This window comes from Aphelocoma coerulescens, chromosome 25 (assembly GCF_041296385.1).
Source record: "Aphelocoma coerulescens isolate FSJ_1873_10779 chromosome 25, UR_Acoe_1.0, whole genome shotgun sequence".
In the NCBI taxonomy this organism is placed as follows: domain Eukaryota; kingdom Metazoa; phylum Chordata; class Aves; order Passeriformes; family Corvidae; genus Aphelocoma; species Aphelocoma coerulescens.
Window position 1 is genome coordinate 883050 of NC_091038.1, and position 17580 is coordinate 900629.

The following is a 17580-nucleotide window of genomic DNA, read 5'->3' on the forward strand; positions in this document are numbered from 1 at the left end:
CCACGGCAACCCCCCCCTTTCCCATGCCCACACCCCGATTCCCACGCCCACACCCCCCAATTCCCGCGGTAACAGCCCCCCCGGTTCCCATGGTAACAACCCCCCGATCCCACAGCACCTGTACACCCCATTCCCACGGTAACAGCCCCTCCGTTCCCATGGTAACAGCCCCCCTTTCCCATGACAACAGCCCCCGTTCCCATGGCAACACCCCCATTCCCACGCCCACAGCGCATGCGCCGCACTCTCCCCGCCTCTCCCCCTCCTCGGACTACATCTCCCATCACCCCTCGCGGCCCGAGCTGCTTTAACGGCGCTGGGCCGCTCCGCGGACTCCATTTCCCATCGCACCCCGTGGCACGGGGGTGGGGGCGCGGGCATCCCTACGGCGGCCGGCGCGGGCCCGGTCTCGTGACGCGCGCCGTGCGCGGAGGCCAAGATGGCGGACGAGGAGGGCGAAGCGCGGCCGGGGGCGCGGAACGGGGCCGGGGAGGGACCCCCGGGCGGGCCCCGCGTCGTCCGCATCGTCAAGTCCGAGTCCGGTTACGGCTTTAACGTCCGCGGGCAAGTGAGCGAGGGCGGGCAGCTGCGCAGCATCAACGGCGAGCTGTACGCGCCGCTGCAGCACGTCAGCGCCGTGCTGGGCGGAGGGGCCGCCGACCGCGCCGGGGTGCGCAAGGGGGACCGCATCCTGGAGGTGTGAGTACGGGGGGGCCGCCCACCCACAGCCCCCCGGCACCCGGCCCCGGGAACGCCCCGCGCACTCACGGACACACCCGGGGAGGGCGGGCGTGGGGGTCCTGAGGGGGCTCTGAGGGGGCTGGGGAGGGATGAGGGGGGCTCTGAGGGGTCTTTGGAGAGGTTTGGGGGGGTGCTGAGGGGGCTGAGGGTCGTTTGGTGAGGGTGTCATGAAGGGGATTGAGACCCCCGGCTCTTGGTGGGGGTTTGAGGGGCCCTGAGGGGTCTTTGGAGAGGTTTGGGGGGTGCTGAGGGGGATGAGGGTCCCTTGCTGAGGGTGTCGTGAGGGGGGGGTGAGACCCCCGGCCCTTGGTGGGGATTTGGGGGTCCTGAGGGGGCTGAGGGTCCTTTGCTGAGGGTGTCGTGAGGGGGGGATGAGCCCCCAGCCCTTGTTGGACATTCGGGGTGTCCTGAGGGGGCTCTGAGGGTCCCTTGGTGAGGTTCTTGTGAGGTTTGGGGGGTGTTGAAAGGATCCTGAGGGAGCTGAGGGTGAGGAGGGTTGGGACCCCCGGCCCGTGATGGGTTTTGGGGGGTCCTGAGGGCTCCGCGGGTCCTTTGGGGGGGGTTTCGTGAGGTTTGAGGGGGAAATGGGGGGGTCCTGAGGGGGCTGAGAGTCCCTTGCTGAGGGGGGGGCTGAGACCCCCAGCCCTTGCTGGGAGTTTGGGGGGTCCTGAGGGGGCTTTTGAGGGTCCCTTGGTGAGGTCCTTGTGAGGTTTGGGGGATTTTGGGGGGGGTCCTGAGGGAGCTGAGCCTCACTGGAAGTTGGGGGGTCCCAAAGAGGGGGGCTGAGCCCCCCACCCCTCACCGGGGGTTTGGGGGGGGGGGATCTTACAGGAGCCTCTAGAAGGGGAACCCTTGGATTTGAACATGGGGACCCTCCTGGGGAGGCCAGAGGGGCATTTTTAGGGATAACCCCTTTGGATTTTTAGGGATAAAACTCCCGATCCTGGATCCCTGCATCTTGTGCTCTCCAGCTGCTGCTTTTTTTGCCGCCCCAAAATTGTAACTTTGACCTGGATAACACTTTCCCATGGGAATATTCCCACTGTGTGGAAACTCATTTTCCCCCCCAAACCCAAAAATCCTGAGACTTTCGGGCTCAAATCCCTCAGATCCTGGCGCAGGGGTTGGTTTTGAGGGATCCCTCTGGATCCTCCGGCCGTTGCACTTCGCTCCGGGCGGGTTAAGTCCAATTACTGATTAATTCCCGGGATTTCCAAGCTGCAGGAATGCTTTGCTGCCAGCACTGGATGTCCGAGGGGTGTGAGGAGCTGTCAGGACCTGCCCGTGGCCGGTGAATCCCGCAGGAATCCCGGCTGGGATTTGGCTCTGTCCCAGCTGACCCAAATTCCCGATCCTTTGATTTTTCCGTGCGGGAGGAGTGCTGGGAGCGGGGGGAATTCTGCACCTGGATGAGCCAAGTTGAGGGAGCAGCGTTCCCAGGCCGGGGGGGGAGGGGTTTTGGGGGCGTTGGGATGAAATTTTCCCTCGTTTTGGGGCGTTTTTGGGAATATTTCGAATGCCGGGTTTGGGGTCAGGGGAAGGTTTGGAGCCTGGTGGTGGAATTCTGGGATTTTGTGGCCAGCACCAGGTGAGGACCCGGGGGTGTGAATTAATTAAGCCATGAGGTTAATGATGCTTAATGATGGTTAACAAGGAGGGTTTGCCTGGGGTCTCCAATTCCTGGTATCCCTATGGCAGCTGGAAAAATTGGGAATTTCCTCTTGGTTTATCCATTTGTTTCCCGGGGAAAGCGGCTTTAATTTGTCCCTGTATCTTGTACGTTCCAATATCCCGATATTCCAATATTCCAATAGCCCTGTATTCCAGCATTTCAGTATTCCAGTATTCCAGTGATTCAGTATTCCAACAGCCCTGCATTCCTGTATTTCAATATTCCTAAATTCCATTATCCCTAAATTCCAATATTCCAATATCCCTGTATTCCATTACCCCTAAATCCTGGTATTCCAACACCCCTCCGTTCCCGTTTCCCTGTATTCCCACATTCCAGTATCCCTCTTTTTCTACGTTCCAACATTCCCACCTTCCCCTGCGCAATCCACCCCAAACCCCCCAGCCCCGCCCCCCGTTCTCCTCGGATCCCTTGGAACCCCAACTCCTGGAATTCCAGCCCCGGCGCGGCCGGAGGAGCGAACAATAACCCGGGATTCCCAGAATAGCTCCGATTTCCCTTCCTCCCGCCGGGAGCAGCGGGAACGGCCCGGGAGAGGGGGGGGCCCATCCGCATCCCGGTTCCTCCGGAGCGCCCAGGGCGGGGAACTCCCGGGAGGAGCTGCCGGGCGGATCTGGGGTGTCTCGGGGGAGGTTATTCCCTGCGGGATTCCGTTCCCACCTCCTGGAATTCCCGGCAGACCGCCCGAGGAGGGGAGTTCTTGAGCGAGGAGGTTGTTCCGCTCCTGAGGAATTCCTGCTGGGATTTCAGGGGATGTCTGGGACGTGGTCGCTCACCTGTGGCTCTGGCACTCCACAGCTCATCCCTATCCTGGAAAAGCCCGAGATCTCCCATCCAAGCGTGTTTTCCATGAAAAATCCCCTCTTCCTGATCCTCATCCGATGCTCCAGGTGCTGCCTGGATGCTCCAGCGCCCACTCCAGGTCCTTTTTCCATCCCTCCCTCCCGGATCCCGCATCCGGCTCGTCCCTGTGCCTTCCCGAGGCTCTGGAATGCTCCGGAATCCCCGAGGGCATTGGAGATGGACGGCGGGAGCCAACTGAGCTCTTGGTTAGTGCCCGGAATGCCGATCCTGATTAATCCGACCGGGAAGAGGAGCTCCGGAGCTGCCTGGGAAATGACGGAACAGAGGAAAAAAGGGATTTATCCCGATCGTTGGGTGGGACAACGGCCGGGTTTAGGTGGGATGGGCAGAGCTGGGGGATCCTGGATCCCACCAGACTCATTCCTGCGGCGGGGAAACCTCCGGAATAGGCGCGGCACCGGGAAGGAGTCAGGTTTTGATGGAAGAACCCCCGGAATCAGCGTCTTCCCAATGTTTATGTGCCAGGCCAAAGGCTTTTCCCTCGGGAGATGGGATTTTCCATCCCTCCATGGGCTCAGGTCCCATTTCATGGGATGGGAGAAGCCGGCTCTGCCTTGGAAAAGTCCGGAATGGTCTCTGTGCCGGAGGCGGGAGCTGCTGCCTCAGCGCATTCCCGGCGCTGCTGGGAATTCACTCCGGGAATGGGCAGCGGGAATTTCCTCATCCGGAGGCTCTGAGTGGGGTCTTCAACCTTGGAAAACTTAGGGAGTGGATTGGATCAGCCTGGAAACCCTAAAATCCCTCTGATCAGCAGCTGATTCCTCTTCCTTTCCCGTTCCTTCCTTTCCCCTTCCCTCCCTCTGGAATTCCTCGGATCCTTCATCCCCATCCAAGCACAGAGGTCTCCATCCCCAGGAATCTTCTTCCCCACTTCCCTGGCAGACCCAGAGCCGGGGGATTTTCCACAGTCCTGGTGGGAAGTGACTCATTCCCTGTCGGAACAGGAGCCCCGGAACGTTTTCCGTGTCACAGGACCCTTGCTCACCCATCCGTGTCAGTGTGATGGGAATTCTGCTTCATCCGTTCTTCCTGAGGAGGATTCCCGGATCCCAGGATCTCCTGCCCTTTCCCAGCAGCTTCCCAATGGAGGATTCCCAGATCCCGGGATCTTCTGCCCTTTCCCAGCAGCTTCCTGAGGAGGATTCCCAGATCCAGGGATCTCCTGCCCTTTCCCAGCAGCTTCCCGATGGAGGATTCCCGGATCCCAGGATCTCCTGCCCTTTCCCATCAGCTTCCCGATGGAGGATTCCCAGATCCCAGCCCAGCTGCTGTCGGAGGAGATGTTTTCCACGCCTCCTTCCACAGATTTCAGGGAATTTTGAGGATGGACTGAGGAGCTTCTTCCCAGCTCCCTGGAAAAAGGAGGCTGGGAGCATTTGGGAGCCCCTGGAGGAGGAATTCCATGAGAAATCCAACCAGCTCCAAGGAATCCCAAGCTTTTCCCCCTGGAATGAAGGAGAAGGCAACTCCCCCGTCCTGCAGCGGGAAGTGCCGGAAGCTCCCTCTGCAGAGGGGGAGCCCCTTCCACGTTCCCAAAAAAAAAGGGATTTATCGGGGGACGTTGCCCCTGGAATGTTGCTGGGAATGGCTCTCCTCGGTTTCCCATCCCATGGAAAAGGATCCCTTGGATCTGGTGTCGTCTGTAGGATCGGGATGTCCTTTTCGGAGGAATGCAGCTCCCCTCACATTCCCTGGATTCCCTCAAGGATCCGTTTTCCAGCTCCAAGCAGAGCCAGAAGCTTGAGGAGCATCCCGGTGTCCCTTTTTCTTGGGAAAAGGCTCCCGGATCCCGCAGATCCGCGGCTGCTGCGCTTCCCTCCTGGATTTGACATTCCCTTCCTTCCTGGATTCCAGCCTCGGTTGCCATGGTGACTTTATCCCAAAGTTCTGACTCCTTGGAGACACGAGCAGGGAAGCATCCGAGCTTGGGAAGACCCTCTGGGAGCGATGGAGAGCCGGGATTTTTGGGAATAAAACGATGCCTTGTGGGAATTCCGGGTCCCGTCCGTGCCCCTTCCCAGAATTTCAGAGAGAAAACATCCAAGGGTTGCTCCATTACCCCTTTTCCTTGGAATAACAGAAGCTCTGAGAGGTTTGGATGGCTCTGGGCCGTGTTGGAGCTGGAGGAAACTTCTCCAGCTGCTGGAAAAGTTGGGATTTTTAGTCCTGGATCCCTCACCCGGAATTTTCAGTGCAGATCTGACCTTTCCCGGGTGATTCCCATGAGGGAAAATTCCATAAAAAGGGATGGATGGGAGCGATGAGAGCTGGGAATGGAAGGCCAAATCCCACGAGGGATCCTGGGAACGGGAGAAGGACAATTCCAGGGGTTTTGGTGGAGAAATTCCTCAGTGGGAATCGGGAAATCCCTCAGCTCGTTTGTTCCGGGCTCATCCCAAAGGACTTTTGGGGAAGGGATCCCTCGTCTCCGAGGCGGCTGGGGAATGTCTTGGGAATGGGGACGGGGAGGACGCAGGCGATGGATCTGATCCGGGCAGGGGAGAGGAGCTGATCCTGGCCGTGCTCCTGAGGCACGTTGGGATATCTGAAATAATTTGGAATGCTTGGAATACTGAAAATAATCACGATATCTGCGTTGGAATGTTTGGAATATTTAAAACACTTGCAAATTCATCGGAATATTTATTTATACTCAGAATACTGAAAACAGTTTGGGAATACCTACACTGGAGCATTCGCAGCATCGGGAATATTTAAAGTAACTCCAATATTTAAATGGACTTAAACATTTAAGTGCATTTAGCATTCATTTTAAACATCCCGAACTTTTTAATACTCCGGGTATTTTTAATATCCCGAACGTTTTTAATATCCCAAACATTTTTAATATCCCGAACGTTTTTAATATCCCAAACATTTTTAATATCCCAAACATTTTTAATATCCCGAACGTTTTTAATATCCCGAACGTTTTCCGTATCCCGAACGTTTTCCGTATCCCGAACGTTTTCCGTATCCCGAACATTTCTCACTCCCCAAGCATCTTTAAACGCTTAAGGAATTTGACCAAAGCAGCGGAGCCGCGTCCCCGCTCCCCCACAGCTCAATGCCCCCAGCCCAGCGGGACTCGGCCCCGAATCCGCCGGTGGGAATCCCGCAGGGATCTGGGCCTTTCTGCTCCCGGCAGGAACGGGGTGAACGTGGAAGGCGCCACGCACAAGCAGGTGGTGGATCTGATCCGCGCCGGCGAGAAGGAGCTGGTGCTCACCGTGCTGTCGGTGCCGCCGCACGAGGCTGAGAGCCTGGAGCCGCCCGAGGAGCCGCTGGGCCAGGCCTTCTACGACTACAGCGAGAAGCAGGCGGTGCCCATCTCCATCCCCACCTACAAGCACGTGGAGCAGAACGGGGAGAAGTTCGTGGTGAGGCGGCCGCGGCGCCCGGAACGCGGCCGAGAGCCCCCCCCACCCCGGGGCGGCGGGGTCCCTGCGGCGGGTTGGCTCGTTTGTGGGGAGGAGGGGATTTGTTTGCCCCAAAAATGGCAGGGGTTTCCCTCAAGTGGCAGGGTTTTGCCCCAAATTAGCAGGGTTTTGCCCCAAAATGGCAGGGTTTTGCCCCAAATGGCAAGGTTTTGCCCCAAATTAGCAGGGTTTTGCCCAAGTTAGCAGGGTTTTTCCCAAGTTAGCAGGGTTTTGCCCTCATAATAGCAGGGTTTTTGCCTAAAATGGCAGGAGTTTTCCTCAAATTAGCAGGGTTTTGCCCAAATTAGCAGGGTTTTGCCCCAAATTAGCAGGGTTTTGCCCCAAATTAGCAGGGTTTTGCCCCAAAATAGCAGGGTTTTGCCCAAATTAGCAGGGTTTTGCCCAAAATGGCAGGAGTTTCCCTCAAATTAGCAGGGTTTTGCCCCAAAATGGCAGGGCTTTGCCCTCATAATAGCAGGGTTTTTGCCCAAATTAGCAGGGTTTTTGCCTAAAATGGCAGGAGTTTTCCTCAAATTAGTAGGGTTTTGCCCAAATTAGCAGGGTTTTGCCCCAAAATGGCAGGGTTTTGCCCCAAATTAGCAGGGGTTTGCCCCAAATCCATCCTCATCCCAAAATCCCTCCTCATTCCCCAACCCCTCTTTCCACGAGGGTGAGCGCGGCTGAGCCGTGGCAAGCATTCGGGAATTTTTGGGAACATTTGGGAACGTTTGGGAACTTTTGGGAACATTTGGTAATACCTGGAGGCATTCGGGAACATTTGGGAACCTTGGGAACCTTTGGTAATCTTTGGGAGCGTTTGGGAATTTCTGGGGAATGTTTGGGAACGTTTGGGAATTTCTGGGGAACTTTGGGGAATTTCAGGGGAATGTTTGGGAACGTTTGGGAATTTCTGGGGAACTTTTGGGAATTTCTGGGGAATGTTTGGGAATGTTTGGGAATTTCTGGGGAACTTTTGGGAATTTCAGGGGAATGTTTGGGAACGTTTGGGAATTTCTGGGGAATTTTTGGGAGTGTTTGGGAATTTCTGGGGAATTTTTGGGAACGTTTGGGAATTTCTGGGGAACGTTTGGGAATTTCTGGGGAATGTTTGGGAATGTTTGGGAATTTCTGGGGAATTTTTGGGAGTGTTTGGGAATTTCTGGGGAACTCCTGGGAACGTTTGGGAATTTCTGGGGAATTTTTGGGAACATTTGGGAATTTCTGGGGAACTTTTGGGAATTTCTGGGGAACGTTCGGGAACGTTTGGGAATTTCTGGGGAATTTTTGGGAGCGTTTGTGCCCGCTTGGGAACGTCTGGGGAATTCCTGGGAACGTTCGGGAAACGCTCCCCAGGTGTACAACGTGTACATGGCCGGGCGCCAGCTGTGCTCCAAGCGCTACCGGGAATTCGCCATCCTGCACCAGAACCTGAAGCGGGAATTCACCAACTTCACCTTCCCGCGCCTGCCCGGCAAGTGGCCGTTCTCGCTGTCCGAGCAGCAGCTGGACGCCCGCCGGAGGGGCCTGGAGGAGTACCTGGAGAAGGGTGCGGAGCTGGCGCTCGCCAGGATCGCCGCGGGCGGGGTTCGGGGCTGGCGGGAGGGGCTATCACCCCGTTTGGGTGGGGTTGTGGGGTGGAGCTCCTTGGATCCGCCTTGGAGAGGGTCTGGATCTGTGGGGGGCCACCAGGACGTGGAACACGGGGAGGCAGCAGGGACAGGAGGGGACCCGGAGGTGACCCAGAGGTGACCCAGGGGACAGGAGGGGACCTGGAGGCGACCCAGAGGTGACCCAGAGGTGATCCAGAGGTGATCCAGGGACAGGAGGGGACCCAGAGGGAGAGGAGGGGACCCAGGGACAGGAGGGGACCCAGAGGTGACCCAGAGGTGACCCAGAGGACAGGAGGGGACCCAGAGGTGACCCAGGGACAGGAGGTGACCCAGGGGACAGGAGGGGACCCAGAGATGACCTGGAGGGACAGGAGGTGACCCAGAGGACATTCAGTCACCTTGGAGAGGTTCTGGATCCATGAAGGGACACCGGGACAGGGAGAACATGGAGTTAGCAGTGACCTGGGGACAGGAGGTGACCCAGAGGTGACCCAGGGGCAGGAATTCCCCTCGGGACGCGCTGGGATGTCGGGAAGGGGATGTTGGGGTGCTCTGGAGGGAGATGTTGCCATGGATCCCGGTGGCGGATCCCGGTGACGTCCCACGTGTCCCGCAGTGTGCTCCATCCGGGTCATCGGCGAGAGCGACATCATGCAGGAATTCCTGTCGGAGTCGGACGAGGTGGGTGACGTCATCCCGCGGAATTCCATGGGAAAAAACCCTTCCATGGAAGCGCCGAGGTGGGGAAACCCCTCCTGCCCACCCGTCCCCCAGGCCACCCCCGATCCGCGTCCCGAGTGCCGCATCCATGGGGTTTTGGGACAATCCCGCCCGTATTTTATGGGATTGAGGCGTGGCCCAACAGAATTCCATGGGAAAAAGCTTCCAAGGCCTTCCATGGAATGCCAGGGTTGGGAAAGCCCTCGGAGCTCCTCATATCCAGCTGTCCCCGAGGCCCCCCCGATCCGTGTCCCCGAGTGCCACATCCGTGGATGTTTTGGGACAATTCCACCCGTTTTGGATGGATTTGATTCATCCCAAGCTCCCAGAATTCCTCCAAACCCCACAATCCTTCGGGATACAGGGAGCAGGCTGGGAATGAGCAGCTCAGGGGGGGCAGCCTGGGAATTCCAGAGGCTGAATCCATCTGGGTCCTGAAATCCCCAATTTTGGGACAATTCCAGGGATGGAATTCCACCCCTGCCCAGGCCGCGAAGGAACGCCGGAATTCCGCAGAGGAATTTTCCCAAATATCCCACCCGGACCTCCCCTGGCACAACCTGGAGAAGAACCCAACCCCGCCCCTCTTCCCGCTGCGGGATTTTGGAGGGATCCCAAATCCCCGGGATAAAAACAAAACGTGGGTTTCTTGACATTTTTGGGAATTTTCCCCTTTTTCCCAGAACTACAACGGCGTCTCCGACGTGGAGCTGCGCGTGGCGCTCCCGGACGTCACCACGGTGACGGTGAGGGTGAAGAAGAACAGCACCACGGACCAGGTGTACCAGGTGAGCGCCTTCCCGCCTGGAATTGCCCTTCCCTCCTGGAGTTTCCACCCCCTCACCTCGATTTTCCTTCCCCCTCCTGCTGGATTTTCCTCTTTCCCACCTGGAATTTCCTCCTTTCCCGCCTGGATTTCCCCCACTTTTAGAGGATTTTAGGGATGAATTCCGGACCCTGGCCCAGGTTATCCCATGGATTCCCCATGGGTCCATCAGATCCGTGGATGTTAGGGAATAAAACCACACAAGGGGGAGACCCTTTGGAAAAAGAAGCTCCAAATTTCCCTGGAAAAGAGCAGGAAGTCCAGAATCCCTTGGATAAATGGGATTTGGGCAGGCTGGGGACAAAACCCCTGGAATTTCCCGCTGACTTTCAACCACGGGATGATCCCCGGTGGGAATTTTCCCCTCAGGAATCTGAGCTGGATCCCAGCCTCAACCCCACCCCAGAACAGCTGGAAGAAGGGGGGGGGCGGGGGGGGAGAATCCCTAAAAAAAAACCCCTCCTCAAAAGTGGGTTTTTTGGGAATTCCGGGGGTTTGTCGGGAGCGGGCGGCCGGCGCTGATCCCGCTTTCCCGGCGTTTTCCAGGCGGTGGCTGCCAAGGTGGGCATGGACAGCGTCACCGCCAACTACTTCGCGCTCTTCGAGGTCATCAACCACTCCTTCGGTGAGCCCCGAGTGCCGCGGGATCCGGGCGGGAGAGGCCGGGAAAAGGGGGGAGGGGCTGCCCTGATCCTCAGGGATGGGGCCGTGGAGCTGGGGAAAGGATCCCTGGGATCCAGGCCGATCCCAAGGCTGAATCCCAACCCAAGGGCCGCTTCTGGGAGTTTCTGGGATAATTCCTGGGATGGCGGCTCCACCCTGACCTGAGCCCTTGGGGCCGTTTTGGGGGATTTAGGAGCCATTAGGGAAGGTTTGGGGTCATTTTGGAAGGATTTGGGAACGTTTTGGTGGATTTGGGATAATTTTGTAGGATTTGGGATCCTTTTGGAGGATTTTGGGGGTCCTTTTGGAGGATTTTGGGTATCATTTTGGAGGATTTTGGGGGGTCGTTTTGGAGGATTTTGGGGTGATTTTGGAGGATTTTGGGGTCATTTTGGGGGTTATTTTGGAGGTCATTTTGGGGGTCCTTTTGGAGGATTTTGGGGTCATTTTGGGGGTCATTTTGGAGGATTTTGGGGTCATTTTGGAGGTTATTTTGGAGGATTTTGGGGATCCTTTTGGAGGATTTTGGGGTCATTTTGGAGGATTTTGGGGTCATTTTGGAGGATTTTGGGGATAGTTTTGGAGGATTTTGGGGTCATTTTGGGGGTCCTTTTGGAGGATTTTGGGGTCATTTTGGAGGATTTTGGGGGTCATTTTGGAGGACTTCTGAGATTCCGGCGCCGATCTTTCGGCCGCCCTGCCATCCCTGCCATCCCCACGGCCCGGCCTCGCCATTCCCGTGCTTTTTTCCCGGCTTTTCCCAGTGCGGAAGCTGGCTCCCAACGAGTTCCCGCACAAGCTGTACGTGCAGAACTACACCTCGGCCGTGCCGGGGACGTGCCTGACGCTGCGCAAGTGGCTCTTCACCACCGAGGAGGAGGCGCTGCTCAACGACAACGACCTGGCCGTCGCCTACTTCTTCCACCAGGTGCGGAATTCCCGCCCGGAATTCCCGGGCGGCGCCGGTCCGTGCCGGGGGAGGCCGCTGGGGAGCGCTGGGGTTGGGGCTGGGTGGGAAAAGCGGGGAGTTCTGGTTGCTTCCGGGGGGATCGAGGCAGCCCCCAACGTTCTTGAGGCGCCCCAAGGTCCCCCAGGTGAGGAGTTCCCAGCGGGAATTCCGCTGGAATACCCGTTGGCCTCAGGAAGGGTCGCCGGGAGGTGGCTGAGCCCGGGGGTTGATCCCGACTTTGGGAATTCCGCCCGTTTCTCATGGGATTCTCCCTGTTATCCCACCTGGCCCGACCTGGGGCCTCTTCCTCCGGTTGTTCCCTGGGAAAAGAGGCCGATCCCGCATTTTCCTGGAATAAAGGGATCTAAGTGGATATAAAATTGATACGAAATCAGTGATTTTCCAATATTTTGTCTCCCAGCCTGGAATTTTCCCGGTTTCCTCCCTTTGGAAGTTGGGAAGGGGCTCAGTCCCAAAGGAAAATCCCCTTTCCCTGCTTTAAACGGGAAAACCCCTTTTCCCACCGAAATTGCAGCGCCCGAGTCCCAAGCATCCCCCGCCTTCCCAAATGCATCCCCTCATCCCGAGGAACCTTTTCCCAAACTCCCTGTGGATATTCCAGCACCTCCCCGAGGCCGTCGTGGAATTGGGATGGGAAAACCCCACCTTGGAGCCTTTTTGGGGCTGGAATTTGGGATCAGAACCCCTGAGGGTGAAGCGGGAGCTGGCTCCTCCTCCTCCTCCAATCCCCAATTCCCGGATTTTTCCCGATTTTTCCCAGTTTTTCCCCCTCTTTCCAGGCCGTTGATGACGTCAAGAAAGGCTACATCAAAGCGGAGGAGAAATCCTACCAGCTGCAGAAGCTCTGCGAGCAGAGGAAGATGGTCATGGTGAGGGACCCCGGCTTTCCCGGGAGTGGGGCCGGGGCGAGGCTCTGCAGTGGCTCATCCAGAGAATTCCTGGATTTCCCCACCCCTGGAAGTGGCCAGGATGGGACAGTGGGAATGTCCCTGAGCGTGGATTTTTAAGGATCTTTGAGGTCCTTTCAACCCAAATCGTTGCAGGATTCCGTGGATTCAGAGGGGATTTTGGGGATAAATCCTTTCCTGGGAGGAGGTGGGGGAGGCCCTGGCCCAGGCGATTCCCTGGATCCCACAACCCTGGAAGTGTCCAAGGCCAGGCTGGAGCCACCTGGGATAGGGGAAGGCGTCCCTGCCCTTGGAATTGGGATGGGATCGGATGTCCCTTCCCACCCAAACCATTCCGGGATTCCCTGGGCTGGCTCCGATGGGATTTGAGGGATGAATCCGGAGCCTGGCCCGGGCGATTCCACGGATTCCCCATCCCTGGAGCCACCTGGGACAGCGGGAATGTCCCTGCCCCTGGGATGGGGGTGGGATTTAAGGTCCCTTCCGTCCCAACCATTCTGGGACCCCTCTGGGATCCGTATCCCGGCGAATCCCTGGAATTCTGTTCCGGCAGTACCTGAACATGCTGCGGACGTGCGAGGGCTACAACGAGATCACCTTCCCGCACTGCTCCTGCGACTCGCGGCGCAAGGGCCACGTCATCTCGGCCATCAGCATCCGCCACTTCAAGCTGCACGCCTGCACCGAGGAGGGGCAGCTCGAGGTACTCGGGATCCCCGGAATTCCGGCGGCGCCGGCCCCGACCCCGCGGCTCCGGATTTGCGCCGTCGCCGGGTTTCCGCTCCCACGGGCTCGTCCCGGTTCCTCGGGGCTCACCCGGGGGTCCTCCCCGACCTCCCAGCGGGATTTGCCCCTTCCCCACGTCCCCGCATCCCTGGGGTTTGCCCTGGGATCATCCCTGACCCCACGCCTTGGATTTGCACCTCTGCTGTGTCCCCGGATATCCCCGGGATCATCCCCGATGTCCCTGGGGTCATCCCTGACCTCCCGCCCTGGAGTTACACCTGCCCCACATCCCCACATCCCCGGGGGCTCCCGAGGTCTCCGGTGGGATTTGGGAAGCGCAGCCATTGCTCTCCAGGATAATCTGGGAATCACTCGAGCCAAATCCCCCTCTCCCCTCACCCCTGGAGCGATCCCAGCGATCCCCCCGGCGTTCCGGGGCTCCCCCCGTGCCCCGGCCCCGCTCCCGGCCCCGTTCCCGGCCCACGCGGAGTCGGAATTCCCGCAGAACCAGGTGATCGCGTTCGAGTGGGAGGAGATGCAGCGGTGGGACACGGACGAGGAGGGCATGGCCTTCTGCTTCGAGTACGCGCGCGGCGAGAAGAAACCGCGCTGGGTCAAGATCTTCACCCCCTACGTGAGTGTCCCGATCCCGCCCGGAATTCCCGCGGCCCTTTTTGGGAAGGGAGGAGAGGGTGGGGGGTTCCTGGAGGTCAATCCCGGGAGAGGCTGATTCCTGCCCAGAGCTCCCGGCTCCTCCTGGAGCTCCTGATGCCCGTCCGGAGCTCCTCCCTGCCCCTGGATCTCCTGGATTTCCCGGGATATTCCCGAGTTCCCGTTTTCCCCGGCAGTTCAATTACATGCACGAGTGCTTCGAGCGGGTGTTCTGCGAGCTCAAGTGGAGGAAGGAGGTGAGAATTCCCAACTTTTCCCTGCTCCACATGGTTCCCAGCGGGAGCTGGGGCTCCTGGGCCTCAAGTCCGGCTCCCGCAGGGAATGCTCGGGGGATCCCGGGATGGGGAAAAGCAGGAGGGGGCTCCAGGGGGGAAAATGTTTGAGGTGCAGCTGGAAAAAGGAGCTGCAGATGTGGGGAAAACTCCTGGAGGGGGGAATGACGAGGATAAACCTGGGAAAAATCTGGGAAAAGCCACCTCATGGAGATGGGAATGAACTGGGATAAGAGTGGGGTAAGTGTGGGAAAAGCCTGCAGGTGGGACTGGGATAAATCTGGGAAAAGCTTCCTGGAGGTGGAAATAATTGGGATAAATCTGGGATAAAAGTGGGAAATGAGGGCCCCTAAAGCCCTTCCCAGCCCATTCCCAGATTGGGATTTCCCCTGGAACAGCTGATTCGGGAAGGGGGAGGTGTTTAAATCCCAGCTGCTCCTGGGATTTTTTTGGGAAAACCGAAGCCTCCATCCTTTTCCTAGGATCCCTGAGGGCAGGGAGGGAATCCTTCCCTTTTCCCATCCCGCTTTTGGGAGCTGGGAATTCTCTGGGAGTATCAAAGGGGGCTTAACCCTGGGGCTGGGATAACCCAAGGCGGGATTTGAGGCATTCCCGGCATTCCCGGCCTCTCCTCCGTCCCGTTTTCCCACAAACCCAGTGGGAATTCCCCGTTCTCCGGGTTCTGCCGCCTTCACGTTGTCCCTGCTTCCTTCTTTTCCAGAACCTTTTCCAGCTGGTCAGGTCACAGCAAAGGGACGCGGCCACTTAACCCCGGCAGCTTTTCCACGAATCCCGAGAAATCCCTTATTGTATTAAAGCCCCCCCCGAACTAAATCTCATTAATTCCAAATCCATTCGTGCCCGTCATCTTTATGGAATTCCAGAGGAAAAATCTGGGAAAAGCCGCCTGCGAGGGCTCCTTGTTCCCACTCGGATCCAGCTCCAGGCCGGGAATTTTGGGATTTTTTTTCTTTCTTTTTTTTTTTTTTTTTTTTTAAACAACTGGAATTATAAAATCGGATTTTTCTGCCGGGTCGAAGGTGGGGAAAAAAGTGGGGGGAAAAAAGCCGGGAAAAAACCCTGGGAATGTTTAATTCCTGCCTGGGTATCCATGGGAATAATTCCTTTCCAGTTCCATGGGGTGGCTGCAGCTTTTTAAAGGGATTTTCCGCCCGTTTTTCCTCCCGATCCGGCTTTTTTTTAAGGACTGGAGAGGAAAAGAACCAGGAAAAAAAATCCCAAAGGAGTAGAATTCCAAGGAAATGCCTCTCCCGGCACAAGGATCCCGCTCCTGGATTTGTATTCCTGTGTTTTTGGGGAATTCTGGGTGTTTTCCCAGGGAGTTGGGGATGTCTGGCTCCTTGGGATGGGATCCAGGTGATTCCAGGATTGCGGATCCCAAGGCAGGAGCAACTCCCAGGAGGAAAAATCACCTGGAAAAGCCGATTTTCCCTGGTTTTGAGCAGGATTTTTCCATGGATTGGGTGGATGTGCAGCTTCCAGGAGGAAAAACAACCCGGAAAAGCCGTTTTTCCTTGGTTTTAAACAGAATTTTTCCAGGATTTTGACCAGGATCCAGTGGCTGGGCAGTTCCCAGATGGAAAAATCACCTGGAAAAGCCATTTTTCCCTACTTTTGAGGTCTTTTCCATGGCTTGGGAGGAAAAATAGGGTGGAAAAGCCGTTTTTCCATTTTTAGTGGGATTTTTCCATGGATCTGCTCTCCAAGCAGTTCCCAGGAGGAAAAATCACCTGGAAAAGCCGATTTTCCCTGGTTTGGGGCTGGCCCGGAGCTGGTTCCTCCGGCTCCCGCCGGGGTTTGGGGTGGATTTGGGAATATTTGGAACCAAAAACCTGGGAGGGGCGTCCTGGCCCCATTCCCGAGCCCTGGAATGAGCGGGAATGGCTCCAAAGGGGGATTTTCCCCAAAATCCCCATTTTGGATCCCTGGAGCTGGGATGGGGGAGATTTTTGGGGGGGGGGGGGGGGCGGAAATCCCAAATCCTTGGCTCTGGGAGCAGCTGGGAGCTGGGAATTAATCCCGTTAATTGGATCCCTGTCATTAATTGGATCCCTGTCATTAATTGGATTCCTGTTGTCCCCGGGCGCCCCGAGCTGGGAATAGGAGGGAAAACTGGGAGAGGTTTGGGATCCCCCAAACCTCCCTAAGGCCCCTTCAATTTGGGTAAAATCCCGGGAAAATCCCGATTTTGATCCCAAATTAAACCAGCCCCACATTCCAAGGGACCCGGAGGGAGCTGAAGTCTCTGTGGGGATTTTTTTTATCCAAAAAAAAAAGAAAAAAAACCCTGGAAAAGGGAAAAATCGGTCAAAAAAAGCCCCCCCGCCCCGCTTTTCCCATCTTCCCACTTCCAGCTGCTCCCGGCGTTCCCATTCCTCGGGAAAAGCCCCTTTAGTGTAATTAATTGTAACATATTCTTTTAAATAAATGGATTTATTGAGGAAGCCCCGCGGGGCCGTGGCCGTGCTCCTTCCTGCCAGGAGAACTCCCCCTCCCGAAACCTGGGAGGAATCCAAGGCTGGCTCTGAACCCCGGGACTTTGGGAATCGGGTGGGTTTTGTTTTGAATTTATTGATTTCGACAGGAAAAAAAAAAAACAAAACCCAACCAAAAAAAGAGAGAAAAATGAAATTGGGACAAGAACCGCGAGAAACGGCAAAGAAACAAAGCCTCGAGCCCGGGGGGGCAGCGCCCCTCCCCCAGCCCCCCCCGGCCCCCCAAAATCAACCCAGCAGGTCCCGAACCCCCGAAATGGGGGGGACACCGAGGGGGCCCCACCCCCCCCTTTATGTACAGCGGGGGGAGATGGGGGGGGCTGAACCAGTTTGGGGGGGCTGAACCAGTTTGGGGGGGCTGAACCAGTTTGGGGGGGCTGAACCAGTTTGGGGGGCCTGAACCAGTTTGGGGGGGCTGAACCAGTCTGGGGGGGCTGAACCAGTTTGGGGGGGCTGAACCAGTCTGGGGGGGCTGAACCAGTTTGGGGGGGGCTGAACCAGTCTGGGGGGGCTGAACCAGTCTGGGGGGGCTGAACCAGTTTGGGGGGGGCTGAACCAGTTTGGGGGGGCTGAACCAGTCTGGGGGGGGCTGAACCAGTTTGGGGGGGCTGAACCAGTCTGGGGGGGGGTCTGAACCAGTTTGGGGGGGCTGAACCAGTCTGGGGGGGGGTCTGAACCAGTTTAGGGGCCCTGGCCCAGTCTGGGGGGGCTGGTTTGGGGTCTTGGGGGGCCCTGGCCCGGTTTGGGGGCTCCGGGCTGGCCCCGGGGTGGCTGCTGGGGGCTGGCACCCCCCGGATTTGGGATGATTTGGGATCATTTGGGATCATTTGGGATTCGGGGCCGGGCAGAGCTGGAGCTCCGAGGCCCCGCTGTCCCCTGGATTTGTCTGGTTGGGAATTCCCAGGAATTCCCAGGATCGGCCGCTCCCAATCCCACGGGAATGAGGGAGGTTTTTTTTTCCACAATAAAAACACCGTTTA

General features: G+C 57.5%; 1 protein-coding gene across 2 annotated transcripts; it reads left to right on the top strand.

Moving 5' to 3' along the window:
* The first annotated feature begins 431 nt into the window (after positions 1-431).
* On the top strand, positions 432-15105 carry SNX27 (sorting nexin 27). 2 transcript variants are annotated; one of them, XM_068995275.1, is made up of 12 exons: positions 432-699; positions 6447-6678; positions 8071-8263; positions 8944-9008; positions 9731-9835; positions 10420-10498; positions 11301-11464; positions 12286-12375; positions 12968-13117; positions 13646-13774; positions 13989-14048; positions 14806-15105. In XM_068995275.1, exons 1-12 carry the CDS (start codon positions 440-442, stop codon positions 14851-14853), a joined length of 1575 nt encoding a protein of 524 aa, XP_068851376.1. In that variant the 5' UTR covers positions 432-439; the 3' UTR covers positions 14854-15105. The 2 variants fall into 2 exon arrangements, with proteins under 2 accessions (XP_068851376.1, XP_068851375.1); XM_068995274.1 differs by lacking the exons at positions 432-699; positions 6447-6678 and having other exon boundaries at positions 6773-8263.
* The last annotated feature ends 2475 nt before the right edge of the window (positions 15106-17580 follow it).

What these genes read in the sequence shown, in the direction of transcription:
- SNX27 (XM_068995274.1), top strand. Translation starts at nt 7,552, where the DNA reads ATGTTTGGGAACGTTTGGGAATTTCTGGGGAACTTTGGGGAATTTCAG. An exon ending in TCCTGTCGGAGTCGGACGAG is followed by an intron (nt 9,009 to 9,730) that starts GTGGGTGACGTC and finishes CCTTTTTCCCAG; the next exon opens with AACTACAACGGCGTCTCCGA. An exon ending in TCGCCTACTTCTTCCACCAG is followed by an intron (nt 11,465 to 12,285) that starts GTGCGGAATTCC and finishes CCCTCTTTCCAG; the next exon opens with GCCGTTGATGACGTCAAGAA.